Source organism: Pipistrellus hanaki (genome assembly GCF_964339955.1).
Source record: "Pipistrellus hanaki genome assembly, chromosome: 10".
NCBI classification, from domain to species: Eukaryota; Metazoa; Chordata; class Mammalia; order Chiroptera; family Vespertilionidae; genus Pipistrellus; species Pipistrellus hanaki.
In genome coordinates, this window is record NC_140512.1 from 31970084 (window position 1) to 31993030 (window position 22947).

A 22947-nucleotide genomic window follows, 5' to 3' on the forward strand; every position below is an offset into this window, starting at 1 on the left:
CTCTGTAGCATTGCTCTAGGTCTTGAAATGATCAATTGGATTGAGGCTCCTCTACTGCTAGTAAGCTGTGCTAGGTAGACCTTACTGCAGGCATATATATTAGGTACCTACTTGTCCTCCTCCAGTGCCTTTTTAGGGTATGCTAAAAGTTCTGTTCCTCTCAAATTTAATATGCAAATGAACTTCTTTTCTTTCCTACTTCTAAAACTTACTCTACCTTCTGTATCCCTTATTTTATATATCTTATTATCATCTGTACAAGTCAGAAATGTTGCAGTCATGGTAGATGCTTTTCTTTGCTTACCAGTCTATCTCATTTGTCACTTAAATCTAACAGTTCACTTTACCATTTTTCAGATTTCTTCTCTCAATCTATAGTGCTTTTCCCCTGATTAGGCCCAAGTTATACCCGTCTACCTGCACTCAACCAAACTTCACCATGCCTTTTGTCCTTTCTTTTGGTGAGCATCTCCTCGTTTAAAGATGTATTTTCTGCATTATCTCTTATTTTTGCTGATATTGCTTTATTCCCCCCTTCTTTATTCTAGCCAAGTTCCCATTGCACTGCTCCATAGGATTTGCCAGCCACTGCTTTCTTTTCCACAGCACATCAAACCCTTTGTACATACCTCAGAAATTATAGCATCTCTTAGTATATGGCAGGTATTGGTTTGCAAATGTATCTCATTCATCCTGTTATCTCCTGTGCTAGCACATGCTTACTACAAAGTAATTAACGAGTGAATGATTGAAAGAATGAGAAAGAATATCCACCTAGCAGTGGGGAAAAAGTTTTCTTGCTCTTAGTGAAACATATTGCAGATTCCTGCCTCTACCATTTTCCCTTTCCATTCAGGATTTGGTATGTCTGTATAGCTAGGAAATTGGGCTCCCAAGTACAAGAACCATGAATGTTCTCTGATTGAAAATAGGATGATTTTGTCCATTTTCAGATTATGAGTTCTTGATATTTAGTGGGGCATGAGTATATTTTCATGCCCTGCCCCAACCATGCCTTCTATTCCCTCACAATCAGTTAACTAGAAATTTATGTCTTTAGTTATTAATTTTTCACAGGTGTTAGCTTTCATAACTCACTAGTTGACCTTAACTTTAAGGATGTGCTTTCTGAGGATTATGCCTAGAGCATTGCTACACAAGTGTGGTTTTGCAGACTCATGCTGGTCCACAACTAAAGAATTATTGAAATCACGATTAAAAGACATTTTATGGTAACTTGACAGTAATGTCCAAATCTAAATATAAAAACTTGCTGGGGTTTGGATTTTATATATGATTTTTATTTTTCAGTATTTTGTTTTTAGCATGTTTGTAAAAGTATAGATTTCAAACTATTGGATGCAAAAATTGGTCCTTCACAAAGCACTGATTTAGAATTTTAGAGTTGAACTCTTCCTCTCCCTATTGTTACTCAAAATGTGGTTTTGGCATGACAGCCAGTCAATTGTTTGTTACCTACCTGCATCCAGATAAGGAGCTTGCACTAGGATATAAATCATTTCAACTCACTGCTTAGGACTTTTTTTGAGGGAGAGGGAGAAGCAAAACTTCTTCAAAGAAAAAATTAATATGCTGCTTTATATTCCGGCAAATGCACCTTATATATTTCTTTGCAAACCCATACTTTGCAAAACACTACTCTAGATGATTCTGGAAATACTACCTCTTCCTATTCATGTGTTCTTTTCCTGACTGGTGGTTTTACATTTTGTAATGAGATATATTACTATTGGAAGTAATCTCAACTCTGCAATAATGTCTCTTCATGGAACTGGGATAGTTAGGAAAACCTTTTTTAAAAAGCCACCTTAACCACCATTTGCCCACCATCCAGAACTTAAATTACATTGCTGACATGTACACGTAAGGAACTGTTTGACATTGAAATTGGGTCTCAAAAGAAATTAAAAAAAAAAAAAAAAAAAAAAAAGAACTTCAACTACAGTAAGAAAAAAAAAAAGCCACCTTAGGGTACTTATAGAAATTCAAATTATGAGTTTCAAAATGAACTGCCACTTCAGCAGCATGTCATTCCTGCCTTTCAGAGTTTATTCAGAGCAATGAAAAATTATTAAAAATTTGACATCATAGTGACAACTCTTATTAGCTACACCGATCTCCTGGATAAGATTGACATGAAACCAATAGATCAGAATGATAGTTCATATTAGGTTGAGTTTTGTTTTCTTTCAGTTAAATCACTAATGGTAGCTAGGTAAATAGAAATGGGGACAGAAGGTGGGGTGGTTATTTGATACTGTTTAAGAAAATGTCTTCTTCAGCATAATTTATTTGGATTTCACATTATATATATAAAATCTCACTTTGAAATTTTCTGTTTAATAGATGAGAACACTGACATCGCTGACAACCTCTATCAGAAGGTTAAAATTCTTTGCTGGGTTATGACAGGACCTCAAAATCTAGAGAAAAAGGCTAAACATGTTAAAGCTACATGGGCCAAGCGCTGTAATAAAGTATTGTTTATGAGTTCAGAAGAAGATAAAGACTTCCCTGCTGTGGGATTAGAAACCAGAGAAGGCAGAGACCAGCTATACTGGAAAACAATTAAAGCTTTTCAGTATGTTCATGATCACTATCTAGAAGATGCAGATTGGTTTATGAAAGCCGATGACGATACATATGTTATACTAGACAATTTGAGATGGCTTCTCTCAAAGCACAGCCCTGAAGAACCCATTTACTTTGGGAGAAGATTTAAGCCCTACGTTAAGCAGGGCTACATGAGTGGAGGAGCAGGATATGTTCTGAGCAAAGAAGCCTTGAAGAGATTTGTGGATGCGTTTAAAACAGAGAAATGTACACATAGTTCCTCCATTGAAGATTTAGCACTGGGAAGATGCATGGAAACTATAAATGTAGAAGCGGGAGATTCCAGAGATACCATTGGAAAAGAAACTTTTCATCCCTTTGTACCAGAGCACCACTTAATCAAGGGTTTTCTACCTAAAACATTTTGGTACTGGAATTATAACTATTACCCTCCTGTAGAGGTAAGTTTAGAAATTTTATTACAATATAAATACTTGGACTGACTTTTGCTTATTTTTAAAAAAAATAATATATGTATGTTTCTTTAGTAATACTGAGAATCTCCTATAGTCTTTTTATGTAGAGTGACAGTATAACACAGTAAATAAGAATATGAGCAAAACTCAGTCAGTCAACAAATATTAGTACTACTATATGCCAGGCACTGAGACTATAGCAGTAAATATGGCCAAGTTTCAGTTCTCATTAACTTTATATTCTAGATGAAGAGACATACAATAAACACACAGACAAATTAAGATATAATGTGATTCTAGGTTGTAGTAAGTGTCCTGAAGAAAAAGACAGGCAAGGGGATGGAGAATGACTTAGAGTAGAGTGGGGTACTCTAGTTTGGGTGGTTAAGAAACAACACATCAAAAGACTCTGAGGTTCAGAAAGACCTACTTAATAGTTGAATGCTTTCCTACTTAATAGTTGAATGACCAGGTATGGACAGAATTTGCCTAACTTCCTAGCATCAGTTTTCTCATTTGTAAAATGGATATGATCTACCTTTCTTATCCAGTTGTAATTACAGTGCAGTGCAGTGTCTATCACACACTAAGTACCTAATAAGTCTTAGCTCTCATTTGATACCTTAACTTACATTCTTGAAAACTTTAAAGTACATTATTTTATTAAATTTTTCAGATGTACAAATATTTGAGAAAAGTATAATGTCTTGTACCAACAAACCAGCTTTTAATATTTTGCTACATTTGCTTCAGATTTTTTTTAAAAGAAAAAGGTTATAGATATAGTTGAGGCCTGTATATCCTCCCCAATCCATTTCTCCTACCTCCTTCTTCAGATAATATCATGAATTTAATATTTATCATTGCCAGACTTGTTTTTATATTTTTCCTACATATTTATGTGTCTATAAATAATATATAGTATTGTTTTACAGATTTTTACATAAATTATATAGTAAAACTTATCAACATTAATCTATGTATCTACTTTATTAATTTAGATTTCTGTGTAATAACCAAATAATGTACTGTAATTTATCCATTCTCTTGCTTATGAACATTTAATAGACTATTGCTGGGTTGAGTTCAGGAATCACAAAACCCAGCATTTATACTCAGTTCTGTTATTTATCCTATATAATAAAGCCTCATGCTAAGTGTCCAGTTGTCCAGTTGGCTGTTCAACCAAAGCATAATATGCTAATGATATGTTAAGGCCAATCAACTGCTCACTATGACATGCACTGACCACTAGTGGACAGACGCTCCGACCGGTAGGTTAGCTTGCTGCTGGGGTCTGGTCAATCCGGACTGAGCAAGACGGGCTGGATACACCTTAGAGCTCTCCCGCAGTGCCTCCCCGGCTGACCAATCTCTTGCATCCCTCTCCGACCCCAATCATGTACTGGTGGGGCCCCTCAGCCTGGCCTGCACCCTCTTGCAATCCGGGACTCCTCGGGGGATGTCTGAGAGCTGGTTTCGGCCCAATCCTGTAGGTCAGACCAAGGGACCCCACTGGTGCACGAATTCATGCACTGGGCCTCTACCCTATATATATAAAAGCCTAAGCGACCTGATGACCAGACAACTGGCCCATAGCTATGATGTGCACTGACCATAAGGGGGGCAGATGTTCAACGTAGGAGCTGCCCCCCTGGTGATCAGTGTGCCCCCATTGCGGGAACGCCACTCAGCTGACCAGTGGGTGCCAGATGCCAGGCTCATGGCTGGTGGGCATAGCTGCAGCAGTGTGAACCTCTCCCACCTCTGCAGTAGTGCCACCGAGTGGTGGCAGTGGCGGCAGGCACAGCACAACCAGGATCATTGGAAGCGGCACCCCAGCCGCCTGCAGCTTTGCACACTTCCACATCCCTCGGGGGATGTTGGACTATCAGGGCTGTAACCAGCAGTCCGGAGGTCCCAGACTGTGAGAGGACACAGGCTGGGCTAAGGAACCCCACCTTGCACTGGGTCTCTAGTTAATTAATAATGCCCTTAGGGAAGTTACTAGAATTCTATGCCTTCTTTTCTGCGGCCCACTGATACAAATAAGATACATCAGCCGAAACCGGTTTGGCTCAGTGGTAGAACGTCGGTCTGCGGACTGGAAGGTCCCGGGTTCGATTCCGGTCAGGGGCATGTACATTGGTTGCGGGCACATCCCCGGTGGGGGGGTGTGCAAGAGGCAGCTGATCGATGTTTCTCTCTCATCGACGTTTCTAGCTCTCTATCCCTCTCTCCTCCTCTCTGTAAAAAAATCAATAAAATATATTAAAAAAAAAAATACATCATGCTATCATTCTCTTCTTCACAGACTAGAACTTTTTTTTAAAATCCTTGCCTGAGGGTATTTTTTCATTGATTTTTAGAGAGAGGGAAAGACAGAAATGTCAGTGTGAGAGACACATCAATTGGTTGCCTCTTGCACAAGCCCTAACTAGGGCCTGGACCCTGAAGGAGTCTGCAACCAAGGTATGTGCCCTTGACTGGAATCAAACCCAGGACCCTTCGGTCCACAGGACAGGCTAGCACTTCCAAATCATCACCAAAATAGTAGTTCTTGACTTGGGGCTTTTTTTGTTTGTTTTCCATCCAGAGCAACCTGAAGTTTAGGTGTCCTAACCAGGAATCAAACCTGCAACCTTTTGGTGAAAGGCCAATGCTCCAACCAAGTCACCTGGCCAGAGCTTATAGTGCACCTTTTATTTAAATTGTCGTTTTTTAAATGGATGGCAAAAACTTTTTTTATGTAAAAATTTATTCAGTTATATTGAAAACTATAACATAGATTTGGGAGTGCCAGAACTGACCCAGACTTCAATGCTGCCTCTTCTCTCTTAGGAGATTCTATATAAACCCAATGTGAAATCAAACTTCTATTAATACTCATCCATTAATACTTTTTCTCCCTGCGTTACTATTTTAAAGTCATCCTAAATCTCATACGTACATTCTCTGTAATAATCACTAAAAATACAGTATAGAAAAAATTTTATATAGCAAGTGAGAGTGTAAAATATTATAGTTGGTCAGTTTATGGTCTTAAGTTGGTTGTTCAGAACTTTACTCTTCATACAGTTCCCTTCTCATTCCACCTTCTTAATTTGCTATAAGTGAGTCTGTTCCTTAGAAATAGACTTTTCGCCAGAGAATTTGCAGTCATAATACAGTGGATTTAAAATAGATGTGTATTTATATTAATATGTAAATACACACATGCGTGCACACACACAAAAGGGTAGGCAAAAGTAGGTTTACAGTTTAGAGTATCTGAAACAGTTTATTCTTTCGTATTCTTTATTTTATATTTGCCTATATATATATATATATATACACAATATATATGTATATATATAAATATTTTCTTCTACATGTGAAGTTGCCTCTTTCATGGTTCAGAAATGATTAAATATGACTTACTCTATTACTTTGTCAGTTTTATTTACATTAACTAATTCTTCTGAAACTTACTGGCATATGATGAGGTAGAGAGCTCCTGATTTTTTTAAAAAATTGTTAACTAATTATTTCAATACCATTATTTTAACTGAATCTTATTTTCATTACTGATTTAAAATATTCCTTTATCATACACTATAGTATAGTATAGGATCAGTTTTTGAATTTCAAGTTCTGTTCCATTCTATTTGGTTTTGGATCAGCAAAATATTTAAGTTATTAATCTAAGACTGTTCTGGCAACTCTTATGTCTTTATCCTTGAGTATAAATTTATTAATTTAAGGACAGTGGACATAATTGCCCAGGATTTTTTAATTTGCTTTTTAAGTCCTCTATTGAAATTTTATAGTTTTCTTCAGAATTTTATTCCTTCTTAAGTATTTCCCCAGGTATCTAATATTTTTGTTACTATTCTACTTAGGCTCTTTCTTAAAACATATATATATATGAAAGCTTCTGGTTTTTTAAGCATCTTTAAAATCTGGCTCTGTTAGATTCCTTGAATCTTCTTTAAATAACCATAATCATATGGAAATAACTATTTTATTTTTAATCATTATAGCTGTTTAATTATATATTATTGCTTATAATGCTTAGCAATAGCAGTATCCTGACCATCCAGTAAAAAGCAATAATACAATAGAGTGTAACATAATTAATGCAGTAAATCTTGTAAAAATATTATTACAGTATTTCAGAGTCAAATAAAATTGCTTCCATAGTGGATCAGCAATTTAAAAATAACTGCTATTGTTCTGGTTTTTTAGTTCAATATGTACTGGCCAGGATAAAGCCACTAACATTAACCATTGAGAGCTTGAAATATGACAAGTCCACATTGAGATGTGCTTTAATTATAAAATTAATGACTGATTTCAAAGTCTTAGCACAACTGAGAAGATTAATTTTATTAATAATTTTTAAAATATCAGTAAGATTAAATTCATCAAATTAATTTCACCTATTTTTACTTTTTAAAATGTGGCTATTTGAAAATATTAAACTACATTATGTGATTAGATATATCCATTGGATAGAGCTGATTTAGGTAATCACAAGCTGACTTACAGTTTACTTTTTATTTTATTTTATTTTTTTTAGTATTTTTTATTGATTTTTTTACAGAGAGGAAGGGAGAGAGATAGAGAGCTAGAAATGTCGATGAGAGAGAAACATCGACCAGCTGCCTCTTGCACACACCCTACCAGGGATGTGCCCCCAACCAATGTACATGCCCTTGACCGGAATCGAACCTGCGACCTTTCAGTCCGCAGTCCTACGCTCTACCACTGAGCCAAACCTGCTTTGGCTACAGTTTACTTTTCATATTTGTTTCTATTGTGTTCCCTCAAGCTTTAAAAAGTAGATACCAGATAATTTTTCAGTGCCTACATAATTATCCAAGATTTCACAATGTCTCAAAGGAAAAGTTGAGAATCTAGCCAGAGAAAATACAATGAATAATTTCTTGATAATTTTTACTGCATTGTAAGCTGCATACTTCCAAACATAAATTATTAAATATTCAATTTAATAGGTCAGTATGAATCTTCTCTGGTAACTTACCAGACTCTTTTCTCCCTGGGTCCTTGCAAAGACATTAGATAGAATCCCAGTTTTGTTGGAATCATCTGAAACATTCTCCAGATACCAATTCTGATCCCCAAATGACCTCTGATTCTATGACCAGTTTTTTCCCTAGTTTTCTATATTTTTTGCTTTTTCATTTGTTTATTGTATTTTTATTTTGTTTTAAACTTGTTCTCATGCCAACTGTATTAGGAATATATGAGAATTATGTAAGTGAATGAAGGTATAAACTCTGACTTACCTGAATGTGATTATTCTTATCAATAATAGTTGACATTTATTGAGCATTTATTATAGGCAAAGCATAGTCCTAAGGAGCACATTATCTCCTTTAACCCCTTTTGCAGATGGGGAAATTGATGCTTCTAAAGATTTAATAACTTGCCAATGTCATACACCAGTAGGCAAAATTTGGATTCAAACCTAGGTTTGACTCAGAACTTCCTTTCTTACTATTTGAGTTAATGTATAGATGAAGTATTAGATTGCAGACAGATAATAGGCAAGGCTTTCTAGTTATTGAATGTTCTGACGGTATCTTTCTGGAGCTCGCCAAACAAAAATTTATAGTGAGAAAATTATGAAGAAAAAGCAAAACTGGAAGAAATAGAGCTTTATCCTTTTTATTGAAAAAAGTCTCAAGATTTTTTCCTGCTGAAACATTATAGAGTAAGAGAATATTACTTCAATTTGAAATGCTTTAGCCATTTCATATTTGGTCTTAAATCATTAGGAGCCTTAAAAAATCCTTTCTTCCAGGTCTAATAAATTAGATGCCTCTTTAAACCTTGCCAGCTTTAATTACCGGATTCTGTTAAAATTAGTGTTTCCTTTATCACTGTGTGCATACTGTATTTTAACAATGTGTTACTTATTTAATAATGTCTGTTTCCACTACTTTTTCAGGGTCCTGGTTGCTGTTCTGATCTTGCAGTTTCTTTTCACTATGTTGATCCTACAACCATGTATGAGTTAGAATACCTCGTTTATCATCTTCGTCCATATGGATATTTATACAGATATCAACCTGCCTTACCTGAAAATATACGGAAGGAAATAAGTCAAGCATACAAAAATGAAGATCCAAAGTAAAATTTGGGAAATCTTGAAAGAAAAGCATAAATGAACAGAGGTAAAATGTCTAACATTGCACTGAAGAAGAACTTCTGCTTTCTGATGTAGAACACTGGAAGCCCAGTGAAGAATTCTAAATGAACATTCTGTATTAGAAATTTTTCATATGAACGCCTATAAACTGAAGCTTTAGTAAGCTGTGAAGTCTGTTAAAATGTGTTTTGATACAGTAATATATATGAAAAACTTGTGTTTTTATAATGTTGGCAAGGCAGAGGGGCTAAAAAGATTTTGTTGCCTGTTTCTGACCATACGTATTATTTTCACTGGGAAGTTAAAACAGTTGCTAAAGCTGTACTGCACCATATTAGTATCACACACGATGCTAAACAGATCTGCCTTAAAATTTTAGAAGGAAGTATTGTTGTTCAGTGTTGTGTATAAACTCAAGACATGAGTTTATATTCACAGTATGGTATAAATGAACCCCTCCTCTCCCAACACATACCCGTGTGTGTAGTTTTGGCTAATCTAAATTTTGCTGTGATTATTTAAAATTAGCAATATTTCTCTCAGAAGAAGGTAGAATCAGAATGGCACTCATCCTAATGCACATAATAAAACCACATTTTGAAATGATCATGGGCCTTGACTATAATATATAGTGTATATACTTGGTTCTAATCAATAGTTAATAGTTTATAGGCATACCTCGTTTTATTGCTTTATGTGCTTCACAGATGTTGCGCCTTTTACAAGGCAAAACTCTCCTCAAGAAAAAACAAAAGATAATGACTCGCTTTATTGCGACACTTACTTTATCGTGGTGGTCTGGACCTGAAACCACAATATATCTAAGGTACTATGCTGAGTTTCTATTATCTCTTCTAAATATGTTTAACCATTCTTGGATACCATTTTCAACTATTAATATTTACTCAAAGCTTTAAAGCATTTGATTAAATATTTTGTTCCCATATTTACCCATTGTTAATTATGGGTAACTAATAAATAGTAAATTTAATGCTTCTTGGGGAATGTTTTTTGATATCACAGCCACTCAGGAATTACAATTTGTTTTTGATCAATTAAGCAACACTTTTAATTGATCATTTAAAACTTTTCCAACTACATAATTATAGTTCTTTTCATTATTATCCTGTTGAGAGATGAGAACTTGTTTTGTGCCTTTCATAACTTCTTTAAAACAGTTTTAAAATTCATTTTTAGGATCTAAGGTGGTTATCAATTGCACTGGCAAAATAATTTGAATGCAAAATTTTGACCAGAGTTAATTAAAAACATTAGAAAATGCACAATGCTTAAACAAGTTGAAATATGTCAGGTATTAAAAGACAAAATACTTATTTTACGAATAATATCTAAATTTGATGCTGACTTATATACAGGGTGGGGCAAAAGTAGGTTTACAGTTGTTTGTATAGAAAAAATACAATAATAAATAATTCAAGAGTAAATTCTATTTTGTCCCATCCTCTATTTGGGGATGATTGTATTGCCAATGGATAGATTATTGCAGTTGAGCAGAATACCTATTCAAGACTGTCGTCTAAAACACATTCATGAATATTTTGTTCTTATTTTAGTGACCCTCTAAAGAGTTTCTGGAAGGAAAAAAAATTTAATTTTTGTTATCTTTAGCAACATTACCTGAGTGTATCATAACAATATTTTACAGACTTTCTATAAGATTATCATAAATGATACAAGTGATTTATATTTCTCTTATGTTTATCATGCTAATTTTACATGGCTGTCACACCATTTACTCTACTGTTTAGCTAAATAGTTTCTATTTATTGTGCCAAAACATGTCAAAACCATGACCTCTTTAGATGGTATATTTGAGAGGATGTTCATCTTAGTGGCCAATTATGGATGCTTTGTCTATGTAGTGAATACTCACACCAATTTTTACCCATTAAATTGTTTTTTATTGTTTTCATGATGGTTATCTGCCAAAATTTCAAGGCATTCATTCTGTTCTTAAACAGCTCTTTACTTTGGTGTGGATATGAGTTTATCTGAGTCCGTATTTGCCACTTTTCTGTACTAGAAGCATAAATAGTTTATTATAAACATCCAAAAATCTTAAAGGAAATGAACATTGTGATAAATCCTAGGGTCCTGAAGTTAGACTACCTGGGTTTAAATTCTTGCTTCATCACTTACTAGTTTTGTAACCTTGAGCAATTTCCTTAATCTCTCTGTGCCTCAATTTCCTCATCTGTAAATTAGGGACAATAACACTACCTACCTCACTGGAATTTTATGAAGATTAAATGAGTGAATATATGTATGGCTTTTAGAATATTGTCTGGTCCAGAGTATGAAGCAATAAATATAAGGTTTTAGTCTGTCAACTTGGAGTGTAAATATTTGTTTCAAATGAGTGAAAAATCTGCTTTAATCAAATCAGTATTGAAGGAAATATTTTATTCATTTCTTATAAGTAATAGCTAGTTTTTATCTGATGCATACTATATGCCAATTACTGTGCTTAGATACTCTTTGTACATTAGCATTAATCCTAACAAATTGGCTGCTATTCACATATGAATGAGAAAAGTGAGGCTCAGAGTTAAAGTATCTTTTCCACTGTCACAAAGCTAATAAGTAATAGCTGGGATTTCTACTCAAAGCCTATGTGCTCTTTGTACCGTGTCAGCCCAGAGATTAGTCATTTAGCATTTTTCCATTTGTACTTACTGACAAGTGATACATTGGTCAAGAATAGTAAAATTAACCAAATTGTCATGATGCTTCTCAAATTGTGGTTTTTATACTCTTGCCTGGAAGCTTGTTAAAACACAGATTTCAAGACCGCAAGCCCAGAAATTCTGAGTCCAGCATGGGGTCCAGGACTATTGTTCATTATTACTAGATGCCCTTAGGTTGTGGTTCTCAAAGTGTGGTCTAAATCTACAATGTATCAGTATTATTTGGAAATTGTTGGAAATGCCATCTCCTGAATATATTAAGGATTAACTGCTGTGTAAATAAAGTATCTTTGAAAGATTTAGATAAGGCATCTTTAAAATAAGTGTAGTCCAATATTACACTATATTAAATTTAAAAGTCTTTAAAGCTGTTTTAAAGGGTCAGTGGATTGTTTATTTTGACAAAATTCTTTAGCTTCTTCAGAGTGACTAAAATCAGGGTCCACACTATAAAATCTATAATTCTTTGAATTTAGGAATTTCACATTAGTGCAGGAAGGGTTCATTAAGTAGTACTAATTTGTTAAAAACATCCTAAATGAGTGTCATCCCAAATGCCCACAATTGATAATAAAAATGTTTAAATAGATATAGGAAAATACGATTCTACAATATGCATAATAGTGTTTTTTTGCTAATTTTGATACTATCAAAATTTTATTACTTTTAAGAATCAGTTGACTGTCCTATATGACTTTATAAAGCAAAAAATTCAAGTATTTGAGAAAGTACATAAAACCAGATTTCATGATAATACTGACTTACATTTTAAATTAAGATCTCTGTCATTTGGATAAATGGTTTTAATGTGGCCTCTCCATAACAGTATACTTGTATTTTCAATTGGGAAGTTCATAGATGATGTAAAGCAGATTGTTGTCCCAGAATTAAATTATTTGTTTTCAGATACCTTAAATTTCAGAGGAGTATTTGTTACTGTTAGAAGATTAGGAAATAAATCACTGACAGTGATTTGAACATTTTGAACATTTTTTAAAATATGGTAATTGGATTTGGGCATTAAATTTGCTAACTGGTTATTTTCATAATTGTTTTTGAGTGTTAATTTTTCACTTCCTTGAGCCTATCAAATTGTAGAGTATCCCCAAAAAATGTATACACAGTTTTTTGGAATTAGTAATTATTTAAAGTGTGTATACATTTTGGGGGGGACATCCTATATATTACCAGCTTGAAGATTGAGAAATCCCTCACTTGATTAATTCGATAAAATCTGTCCTTTTATTCTCTATTTAAATTTTCAGTTTGGAGTATTATGTCTTTTACAGTTTCTGCTTCTTTGTATTGATTGCCCTTTCTTTTCTTTAAAACTATTTTCCATTTTCTAACTACTCTTCCCCTGCCCAATTACTATTAATACTGCTTTCACATGGTTAACTGGCTGTTATTAGTGATTAGAATTTCTATTGCTTATTGATAATTTCATACCTATTAACTTTAAGTTTCCCTATGAATTTGGAAGTAAAGATCTATCTAAGAATAATGTCTGCTGGCTCTCAGAATATTGCCCTACTAAAAAGTCTACAATTTTAAAGTAATTCTAGATTATAATTATTAAATGAAGTAAAGTTATGAGTATTCCATCTCCCCACTATCTCAAAACAAAACAAAAAACCATTTGCCTGATTTCTCTACTTTTATAGTAGGCCTTGCAGAAACATACTTAATAAATCTGGGGGATAACCTGTGGTTTAAATTATGCTGAATGTATCTTTTCTTTAAAATCACTTATGTTTATATAAGAACAATGTTGAAATAGAAATTTTAATACAGATTAGAGTAAGAAATTTTACCAATTCTCTATAGAGAAACCAACCCAAAACTAGTGTCCTATTTCAACTTTTTTACCTCTCTAGTTTTCAGTTTATATCAGTTCAGTTTAAATAACTTTGCAGGGCCCTGCAAATTAATAATTCATATAAGTATATTATTAGAGGGAAACTAATCTTACTGCTAAGCAGTGTGCTATATTTCACAGAGAATGTTTGTGTTTTGGAATTTTTAAACTATGTAAGGTAATAGTGTCATGAATGGTTTAACACTGTCTGGTGACTTGCTTATTTTAAGTGATCACCGATAAGTCAGAGAAATGTATTTTTAAATATGTTTTTTGAAGTGCCTTTTGAACATTTTTAAATAATGGATTTAAACAATTGAGTAAAATAAATTACCATGTTTAAAGCTGTTTTATCTGATTATTTTTAACTTATGTAAAAGTTGTGGGAATAACTCATCTTCTGGGTAATTTGCGATTTATTTTCTAGAAAACAATAATCTAAATTGTGATAGAGACACATCAATTGGTTGCCTCCTGCACAAGCCCTGATCTTGGCCAGGGACCTAACCCAGGACCCTGCATTGTGAAGGCCACCTCTCCCACCACTGACCAGGGCTGAATGAGACATTGTATACTGTATACTGCAAAAGGCATCCGAAGTTCTTTGCTCCTACGATGTAAAAACATGCTTCCACCTTTGCTTATTTTGCGTAGATGAAGGCTTCCTGAAATGTGATCTATAGTCTAAAAACTTTTGTGTTTTTAGGCACGTTTCATCCATAGCTCAGGTCTATTGATTTAAATCAGTTTGGGACTTTTAAAATAAGAAGAAAAATTGACGTACCTCTTCCTAAGCAAATGATTACAAATGTTCATAAGGCCCTTGAGTCTACCCTGTCTGCTTCCATTTTCAGTAACCTGCTACCCTATATGTTCCTTATTAGTGCATATGTGTACATATGTATGTATACACATATGTGTATATGCTGTCATTTGGATTAAACAGCTTTAGAAAAGCTAAGGAGTTTCCAAATTAGTTATATTTAGTTATATCACTAATTGACAAGTCATTAGAGAAAAGATTTGTTTAAATATGCAGATTTACCACCTATTTCAAGTTTTCCTAAGGTATAGTCCAGTGATACAAGATTATTACTGAATTTATCTTCTTGCTAAACATATCTTTTATTTCAAACATATTTTACATCAGATTTAATAACGCTGTCAATATAGATTGTCCAAATAGAAATTGCTTTAGTGTTTAAGACTGAACATTTAACAACTACCATTAAGTTCAGCAACATTTACATTCTCAAAATAAATGTCACTATTAGTAACACACTGAAGTAAACTTTGTTTTGTTTGTGAGCTTGACTTGTTACTAATAAATGAATCGCTGCCTAGAATTTTACTGTAATTTGTGAAAAATTGACATAAGTGGAACCATTTTAAAATAGAGCTAGGTCAGCCATTCAGAGGAACTACTTTGTATGTCTTACTACTCAACATTTGGAATGTTTGAGCTGGGAAAAATAACCTTTGGACTGGGCCAAACCAGCTTGGTATTTCAAACAACTGTTTGCAAAGTTAACAGGAAAGCAGACATCCTGATTACCCACTAAAAATTAAAGACATATTTGAGAATTAGCACCACCATGTATATCTATTGAATAGCTTAGCTTATTTGCACCTATAGAAATTCCTTCCTTCTACTCATGTAGTTATTTCCCTTTCCTTTTTCTTTTTTTTTTTTTTTAAATATATTTTATTGATTTTTTACAGAGAGGAAGGAAGAGAGATAGAGAGCTAGAAATGTCGATGAGAGAGAAACATCAACCAGTTGCCTCTTGCACACCCCCTACTGGGGATATGCCCGCAACCAACGCACATGCCCTTGACCGGAATCGAACCTGGGACCTTTCAGTCCACAGACCAACGCTCTACCACTGAGCCAAACCGGTTTCGGCTTCCCTTTCCTTTCTCATAAAAACAAAAACAAAAACAAAAACAAAACCCACCCTTGCCTTCACTCCTAATCAGAACACTACTTGTTTGGGTTTCTGCCTGTATCAGTGCTTCTTCCCAAACGGGTATTCTTTTTTATCTCAAGTTAACACTTGTTGCCTCTCTGACCTTTTATTTGTAATGAACAAATTCTTAATAAAATTATCTTTGTGTTGAATCATTTCTGCTGCCAAAGAACCACCAATTGTTTGTGCTGGTGTTACTCGTATTCTGTTATTGATGCTTGTTTTCACAGGACTGAAAATTTGTCCAGGGTATTTATACTCTCATATATATTGCCTCTGCATAGTGCAGTTGATTACAGCTGCTTACTTTGCAATAGTGAAAAACTCATTGTCTCTTTTTAGGTAATTCCTTAGGATGTAAGCTACTTGGGTTCTTCATTGAATGTCTAGTGGAAGATTAACAGTATTTCCTGGTTTATAGAACTGTTTGGTGATTTGCCATCATAGAACTAAGTTGAGTACAATATCTTAGTCTTAACAACTAATCAAGTTCTGATGTTTGATAGCTTCAAATCTTTCTTCATAGAACTTACTCTAAACTGCATTGTCTTTCCTCCTTCTATACCTGTGACACTACAAACATCCTCCTGGTAGCATTTAAGTTAAATTCACTTTCCATTAATTTTGCTGTTGTTAGATTGTAGAGGAATGGTGATAAAATCCAGAAAGTAGTTTAAAGGAAGCAATTATTCAACTTTGTCTTTAGTTCTATATAACGCTGTCTCTGCATTTGTACTGTTCAGTGGTGTATGTGTGTCAAAAATAGATAGGAGTAGAAAGCTATGGTTATTTTAATCGTTGGATTTCTCTTTAATTAAAATTGCTTTTACATACTGATTTTGTTTACATAATAAGTAATTATATTTGACGAGGTGACAGTAACTATGTGCTTAGAATAATTTGGCATAGATTGATAAATTGTTTATAAAAATATTAGTTTCTACAAACCTGGTTGAATTCCCCCTCACTTTTTGCCTTTGAGTTTCTGGCTCTTTCTGAATTCCCTATTCTTGTATTCTTTCATCCCATGTATTTTCTTTTTTCCTTTCTTTCCTTCTCATTGGCAGTAATTCTTATTTAAGATTTTTTATTGCTCCACTTTCCATCAGATGTTTTGAAGACTTTAAAGAATTACATATCTTTGGAAAATTTTAATTCTCTCATCAGCTGAACAAATTTTCTTGGAATTAACTGAAAGGCGAAGGAAGAGACAGGACTTCAAGAATGCATGCCAGCATAATCCCAGAATTTCCTCGTCCCTTTGGAAAGGTTTCTTTCTAGAACCTACCCAACGAAAATGTACATTTTTAAATACTTGAAAACCAGTAGGAATCTGCCTTGACCCTAAATTGATGTCATTTTGTTTGGCAAGAGTGGTGAGAGAGGTTTTGAATGGCACTCCTTGTGGCCGAGGATAGCTTTTAGGAACAGAATCACAGATAATTCTCTACTTTGTGAAAAGTGAGGCAGAGGATTCTCCTGTGCTTTGCTGTTGCTTCCTGGTACATGATTGTGCACTGGGCACTGCCATCTTCTGCTGTGACGTGTATGTGGCTTTGGAGGAGGGACTTGCCTTCTCTTATTACCACAGCACAACAGAGACCAGACATCAGGAGTATTCCAGAATAACAGAAGGAAAGTTACACAGAATAATTAATGAGAGCTGCCCAGACCCAGTAGGATTCTCTTGCCTCTCACCACGCTGTTTTTTTTTCTTTAGCACCTGTTTCCAAGGCACCAGAAGTAGCTGACCTACCCCCCACTAGAAGCATTCTGATTACCACCACATCTTCAGAATCTGAGCTAAATTGACATCTGTCCTAAGAAAAATGAGGATTTCCCTTCACCCAGTGTGAAACTGTTTCTCCTCACCTTCCTTCTGGAAAACTGACCTTTCCCCTGGGAAACTGACAGTGAAAATATTCACTCTCTTCAGAGAAGTATGGTCTGGATTTGTGACCCCAATAAGAAAATCGCCTAAAAGTCTGCCATCAATATGTATCAGGAAGTCTGAATTGTTTGTGCTTAAGTGAATCACACACACAGCAGCAACACTAAATGCAGGTGAGGCTGCACCAGACTCTGCTGTGCTTGTTCCATCTCATTGCATTAGGGTTTCAGACATAGAGGCTCCAATTTCAGCCATGGTCACCTTGCTATAACACTAATCAGCTTTGAAACTTAACAGAATGATACTTTATGATTTCATTTTTTATTATGTTCTTTTTAAAAACTTAGCTACTTTCATATCAGGTCCACCCTCTTTAAAATAAAAATTTGAAAGTGGGAGCAGAAAAAAGTTGGGAAATAAATGAATGACCTCTATTTTCTTAGTGATCCTAAATTAGACATGTGACCAGCTATTTCTGAGATCCTTAAGTATTCATGACAGTTGGCATTATTTTTCCATCTGAAAGTCTCCTGATCTTGATCAGGTTAGACCTTCATTTCATGTTTTATTGTCCTTAGACACTCTTAGACTACTAAATCCTCAAATTTACCAAATGGAAAACTGGTATTCAGAAGTCCAGTGACTCGGTGAGGACAAGTGAAGCAGAACTGAGTGGTGAAATTGAACCTGAATCTGAAGTTTCAAAACATGACCATATCCAGTGTTCTTTATTATACACTGTTGACTTAGAGGATGAACAGGGGTGGAAAACAGCTGTGTGCTCAAATCTTAAGATCACAAATGACCTCATTTAGGGCAATTGGTGACCTAATAATGTGAATTAATGCCTTAAAATAAAATTCTTGCTGCATATGAAGCAATAGAAATTTATTTGGCCTCTTACTAATTCAGTAGTCTTTACCGATCCTAAACTTACAGAATATTTTCTAAATTTGCTCTTTGATAACTAGATTACTGCATAGAATTATTTGGAACTCGTCAGGATGTCTTAAGGAATTTTATTTTTTCTTCTTTACACATAATTATACATAATTAGATGAATAATTACTCAAACTTTCTGTTATTGAAACTGAAATAAGTAGAGCAAGAGAAATGTATGCTGTGAAGATGTGAAGCAGTGACTTTACTCAAAAGCACAGTTAATAGTATCAGTGGGGTTAATTATCCTTTTAAATTACATTAAAGAATGTAGATTGGTTTCCTATGAACTGGTACTATAATTCTCCAGACTCCACCTTATGTGACAGGATGGTAGTGGTTTCCTCTCTTAAAGTATTGTACTTCTCACATCTAAGATTTAAACATTAACCTCACCCTATGACATATCATGTTAAAATTTGGAGTTGTTATAGTTATTTCCTCTTTCACCTCCCCTATAGTTATTCTTCCCAAGATTCAAGCCAAGCTATCCTGTATACACAAATATTTAATTTATTTTGTTAGCTTTTATATAAGTCAAAATCACACATAGGAGACTGGGGTGTGGTAACATAGACATTAAATCTCCTAATACCCTGATTCTAAACCAGTCAGTCTACACCCCCTTTCATATGAGAAAGAATGGCAGAAAGTCTGACAAGTAACAATCTGGCTTCTAGGGACAAGGACAATGTAGTTTAATTAAATATTAACTGTTCCTGACATTTCAGAACTGTCTTTTAGGAACAATAGTCCTCTCCCACTAACAAAGCAGGGAACAAAACTCATTCCTCAGGGGCCTTGCTCTTTGTTTAGTTCAGTGGTTTGGATGGAGAAGGGAGATAAAGAGACAACACAAATACAGGGACCCCGTTTTCCATCTCACGTACTGCACACAGGAAAAGGCCAGTTCACCACATTTTTTCTGCTTTAGTAGTCTAGTCTTCAGTCAAGGTGACTAAACAGTAACTTCAGTATCATATTGTGATCTTCACAATTTCCATCCCATTGGATAATATTTATCTGTACCTTTCAGCTCTCTGCTAAACATGTGAGATGGGAGAAATGTTACTACTAGAGAAGTGGAAACGGGCGAGACCCCGCTCCATCACCAGCAGTAAGGATTTAGGTGCAGTCTTCCATTTTTTAATACTCTCAGAATAAACATGATATCTTTTAGTAACAAGGATTGTTTCACACTTCCATCAATCATTGTGAAGGGAGGGCTGGCCAAATGGAGGGTGGGGATGAGCAGCAAGGAAAAGCACAGACAGAAGAAACTGCCTTGAGATGAGAAGCACTTCCAAGTGTCCTGCAGTTCAGGCCTATGGTTTGTTTCTTCAGTCTTTCTCATTAACCCCTCACTGTCCTTCTACACTTAAAAAAATATATATATTTATTATTGAAAGTCCCCTTTTTGTGCCCTCCTTCTACTCTTAAAGTCCAATTCTTGTATTCATGTGAAGGACTATATTTTTTGTCCCCAGGTGCTTTGCTGGCCTGGGGTTGCAGAGAGGAACTCAGTGTCTAGAGAAGGCTACTACAACTTAACTGGAACAGAGTCAATGGTAATCTTCAAATATGTCAAAAACGAGCAGTGAAGGCAAGGACTTAAAAGTCAAAAGCGAGTCAAACACTACAAATGCCATTTGCCTGAGTTAAAGCCCAGCCAAGTGAACTCTTCAGGGCAAATGAGGTTGCTTTTTAAAGGCTAAGGTTTTTATGAGATTAGAGTTGAGGGAGGTCAACCAGTAACATCTGTAATGAAAAGTTTTGTTGGTAGTGTGTGTCTACTCGTAAGCCATTGATTGAATTCTTGGTTTCATTTATCAAATATTTCAATTCTAGAATTTCCTTTTCGTATTGTTTTTAAATTCACAGAACTCTTTCAATGTTCTCAATTTAAATTTTTTTTATGTCTTTAAACATATTAAGCACAGACATTATAAAATCCATGTGTGAGCCAGTAAGGCTTAGTGGTTGAGCACTGACCTATGAACCAGGTCATAGTTCAGTTCCCAATCAGGGCACATGCCCAGGTTGCGGGCTCAATCCCCAGTGTGGAGCATGTAGGAGGGAGCCGATCAATGATTCTCTCTCATTTATATTTCTATCACTTTTTCTCCCTTCCTCTCTGAAATCAATAAAAATGTATTTTTAATAAATAAATAAAATCCATGCCTGCTATTTCCATTATCTGGACCCTGTCCTATGGATCTATTTCTATTGCCTATTATCTTTTTGGTATTCAGTTACATTTTCTTGTCTTGTTATTTTTGAGTATCACATTTCTCAGTATTCTTTAAATAGGATAAGTGAATTTGTCTCTCCTAATGAAAACCATAAAGTTTATGCTATCCAAATCTTCAGTGGTAGTGAAGATCTCAACCCAAGAGTCCCACTCACCTTCTGTTGACTGACCTAGTGAAGAAGTCATACGGGGAGCTCAGCAAAGGGTTGCCCTCAGAGAACCAAATGAGAGAGGAGCCCACTCTGATTCCTATGATATGTATACTTACATTGTACTGATTAGTGTTCAATCTACTAAAGTCCTGTTCATCAAGGATGAGCAGACCCAAATGGTCTTTGGAGGGAGGATAGGCTTGAATTTAATTCTTCAAAGGGGGCTCCATAAACTCAAATTTAGAGAACAAGGATTGAGGCAGTATCTTGCATTCCTTCGGCGTTTTTGAGTCTCATAAACCAGCTATGCACTGTATACTAGCTTGACCTAAATTCATTAAAAGCTACCTTTGAGAGAAACTTTCTGGTCTTCATCTAGATAGTAAAGGCTAAGGGTTGGACCTTGTGCACTTCTGAATAGGTATTACTTTAGTCTCTCAAGGAGTTTCTAAAGTTGAACATATTCTGCAAATGTTCAAGTTAAAGGTCAATCTTAAAATAGAGCATAGACCTCCAGGCCTGGGCTTTTGTTGCTGGTAAAACCATATTGTTGTACAACCAAGAATTCCTTGAAACAATGAATGGTCTGGGTCATGCTCACATCAACAAATTAATAGTAGTGTTGCAAATTGCATTCAGAGACTAAGCACAGAAATCATGAGTGTTATTGATTTGATTTTGTCTTTTAAAGCCACATACCTGTCTCTTAAAGTTCTATAGCAGAGTAGATTGGAATTATTCCTATTCACCAGACCCATCCACCACATTAGTATTGATCTTGGAATGGGGAAATAAGTAGAGAGGATAAAATAAAATTATATTGGAATTTTATGAGCATTATATTAAATGACTTCCAAGAAACAATCTTACATGAAAAGATGTAAGAATAAAAACAGAATTGAGGAAAGTTTGAATTACATATTTAGTTGAAAATTAGATGACGTTTTAGATTTACAAGAACAAGAATTATATCTCATTCATCTTGACTCTCCCAGAGAGTTAGTCATCCATAAGTTCAAGTCAAAAGATCTCAGACGACTTCATTATTTAAACCTTGTAACATACCTGTGTGCTTTGATCACAATCTATGGGGTTTGGGCTAGATTTGTTTTGGGGCTAGATTTGTTTTCTTTGGCCCTAAAACTAATCATCATATTATGCCAGTTTTTCTTACATTTTTATGCGCCCAGGAATCACCTAGTGTGCTAGTTATTATGTGGAATCCTAGACTAAGTAGGTCTGGAGTGGGGGCAGGAATCTGAATTTTTTAAATCATTTCAGATGATTCTAACACAGGTAATATGGAACCTCACTTCAGAAGCATTGCATTATGCTGTATACTCTTGCTTCAAGTGTTTGCTTAAAATGTAGCAATGTATATAATACTTATCACTCTAAAGAAGGTAATTTTTTAACCCAAGATGATTTCCTCTAAAAACAGGTATTTTACATTTTTTAAAACCTTTTGAAGCCAAACTTTTACCCAAGATGAATATCACAGGAAGCCAGGCTCTTTCACACACCTCTCGCCCACATCTGGCCTTCTTGATTTCCCACCACATTTCAGAGTACCTTGTGCCCTAACTGTTTAGAATGGCTTAAGAAATGTGCTTTTCAAATTATCTAAATTTCCACAAAAACAAGGATATCAAAAGACCTAGAAAATGTCTACAGAACTGTCTACTTTGAGGCATGAAATAGGTATTTACATAGATGAATTCATATGTTTTAGGATCCACACTGATTCTACCTTACCATATTCGTAGACACTATGTATTGTTCTCTGTGGAAGTTTGCAGATACCAGCTTAGCATCAGCATGTCAGTTCCAGACAAATCAACACTTTAACAGGTCTGGTCTGGTGGACAGTGAGTCCCGCCTCTTGCTCTATAGAAGGACCAGCCACATCCTAAGATGCGGCACTTCCATCAGGCTGCCTTTTTAGTCCCTGTGCTCACTTGCCCCTGCTGA

General features: G+C 35.0%; 1 protein-coding gene across 5 annotated transcripts in view; it reads left to right on the top strand.

The window, feature by feature from the left end:
* Nucleotides 1-20668, top strand: part of C1GALT1 (core 1 synthase, glycoprotein-N-acetylgalactosamine 3-beta-galactosyltransferase 1) — a 33555-nt gene extending 12887 nt beyond the window's left edge. For 2 of the 5 annotated variants that reach the window (XM_084896697.1, XM_084896700.1), the window contains exons 3-4: nt 2368-3035; nt 9007-12483. In XM_084896697.1, coding sequence (XP_084752823.1) covers nt 2368-3035; nt 9007-9192 — 854 coding nt within the window. In that variant the 3' untranslated portion in view covers nt 9193-12483. Of the gene's footprint in view, nt 1-2367; nt 3036-9006; nt 12484-16085; nt 17432-17463; nt 20039-20060 lie in introns of those variants that run through there. The other 3 variants (XR_014796115.1, XM_084896698.1, XM_084896699.1) reach the window with 3 other exon arrangements.
* The last annotated feature ends 2279 nt before the right edge of the window (nt 20669-22947 follow it).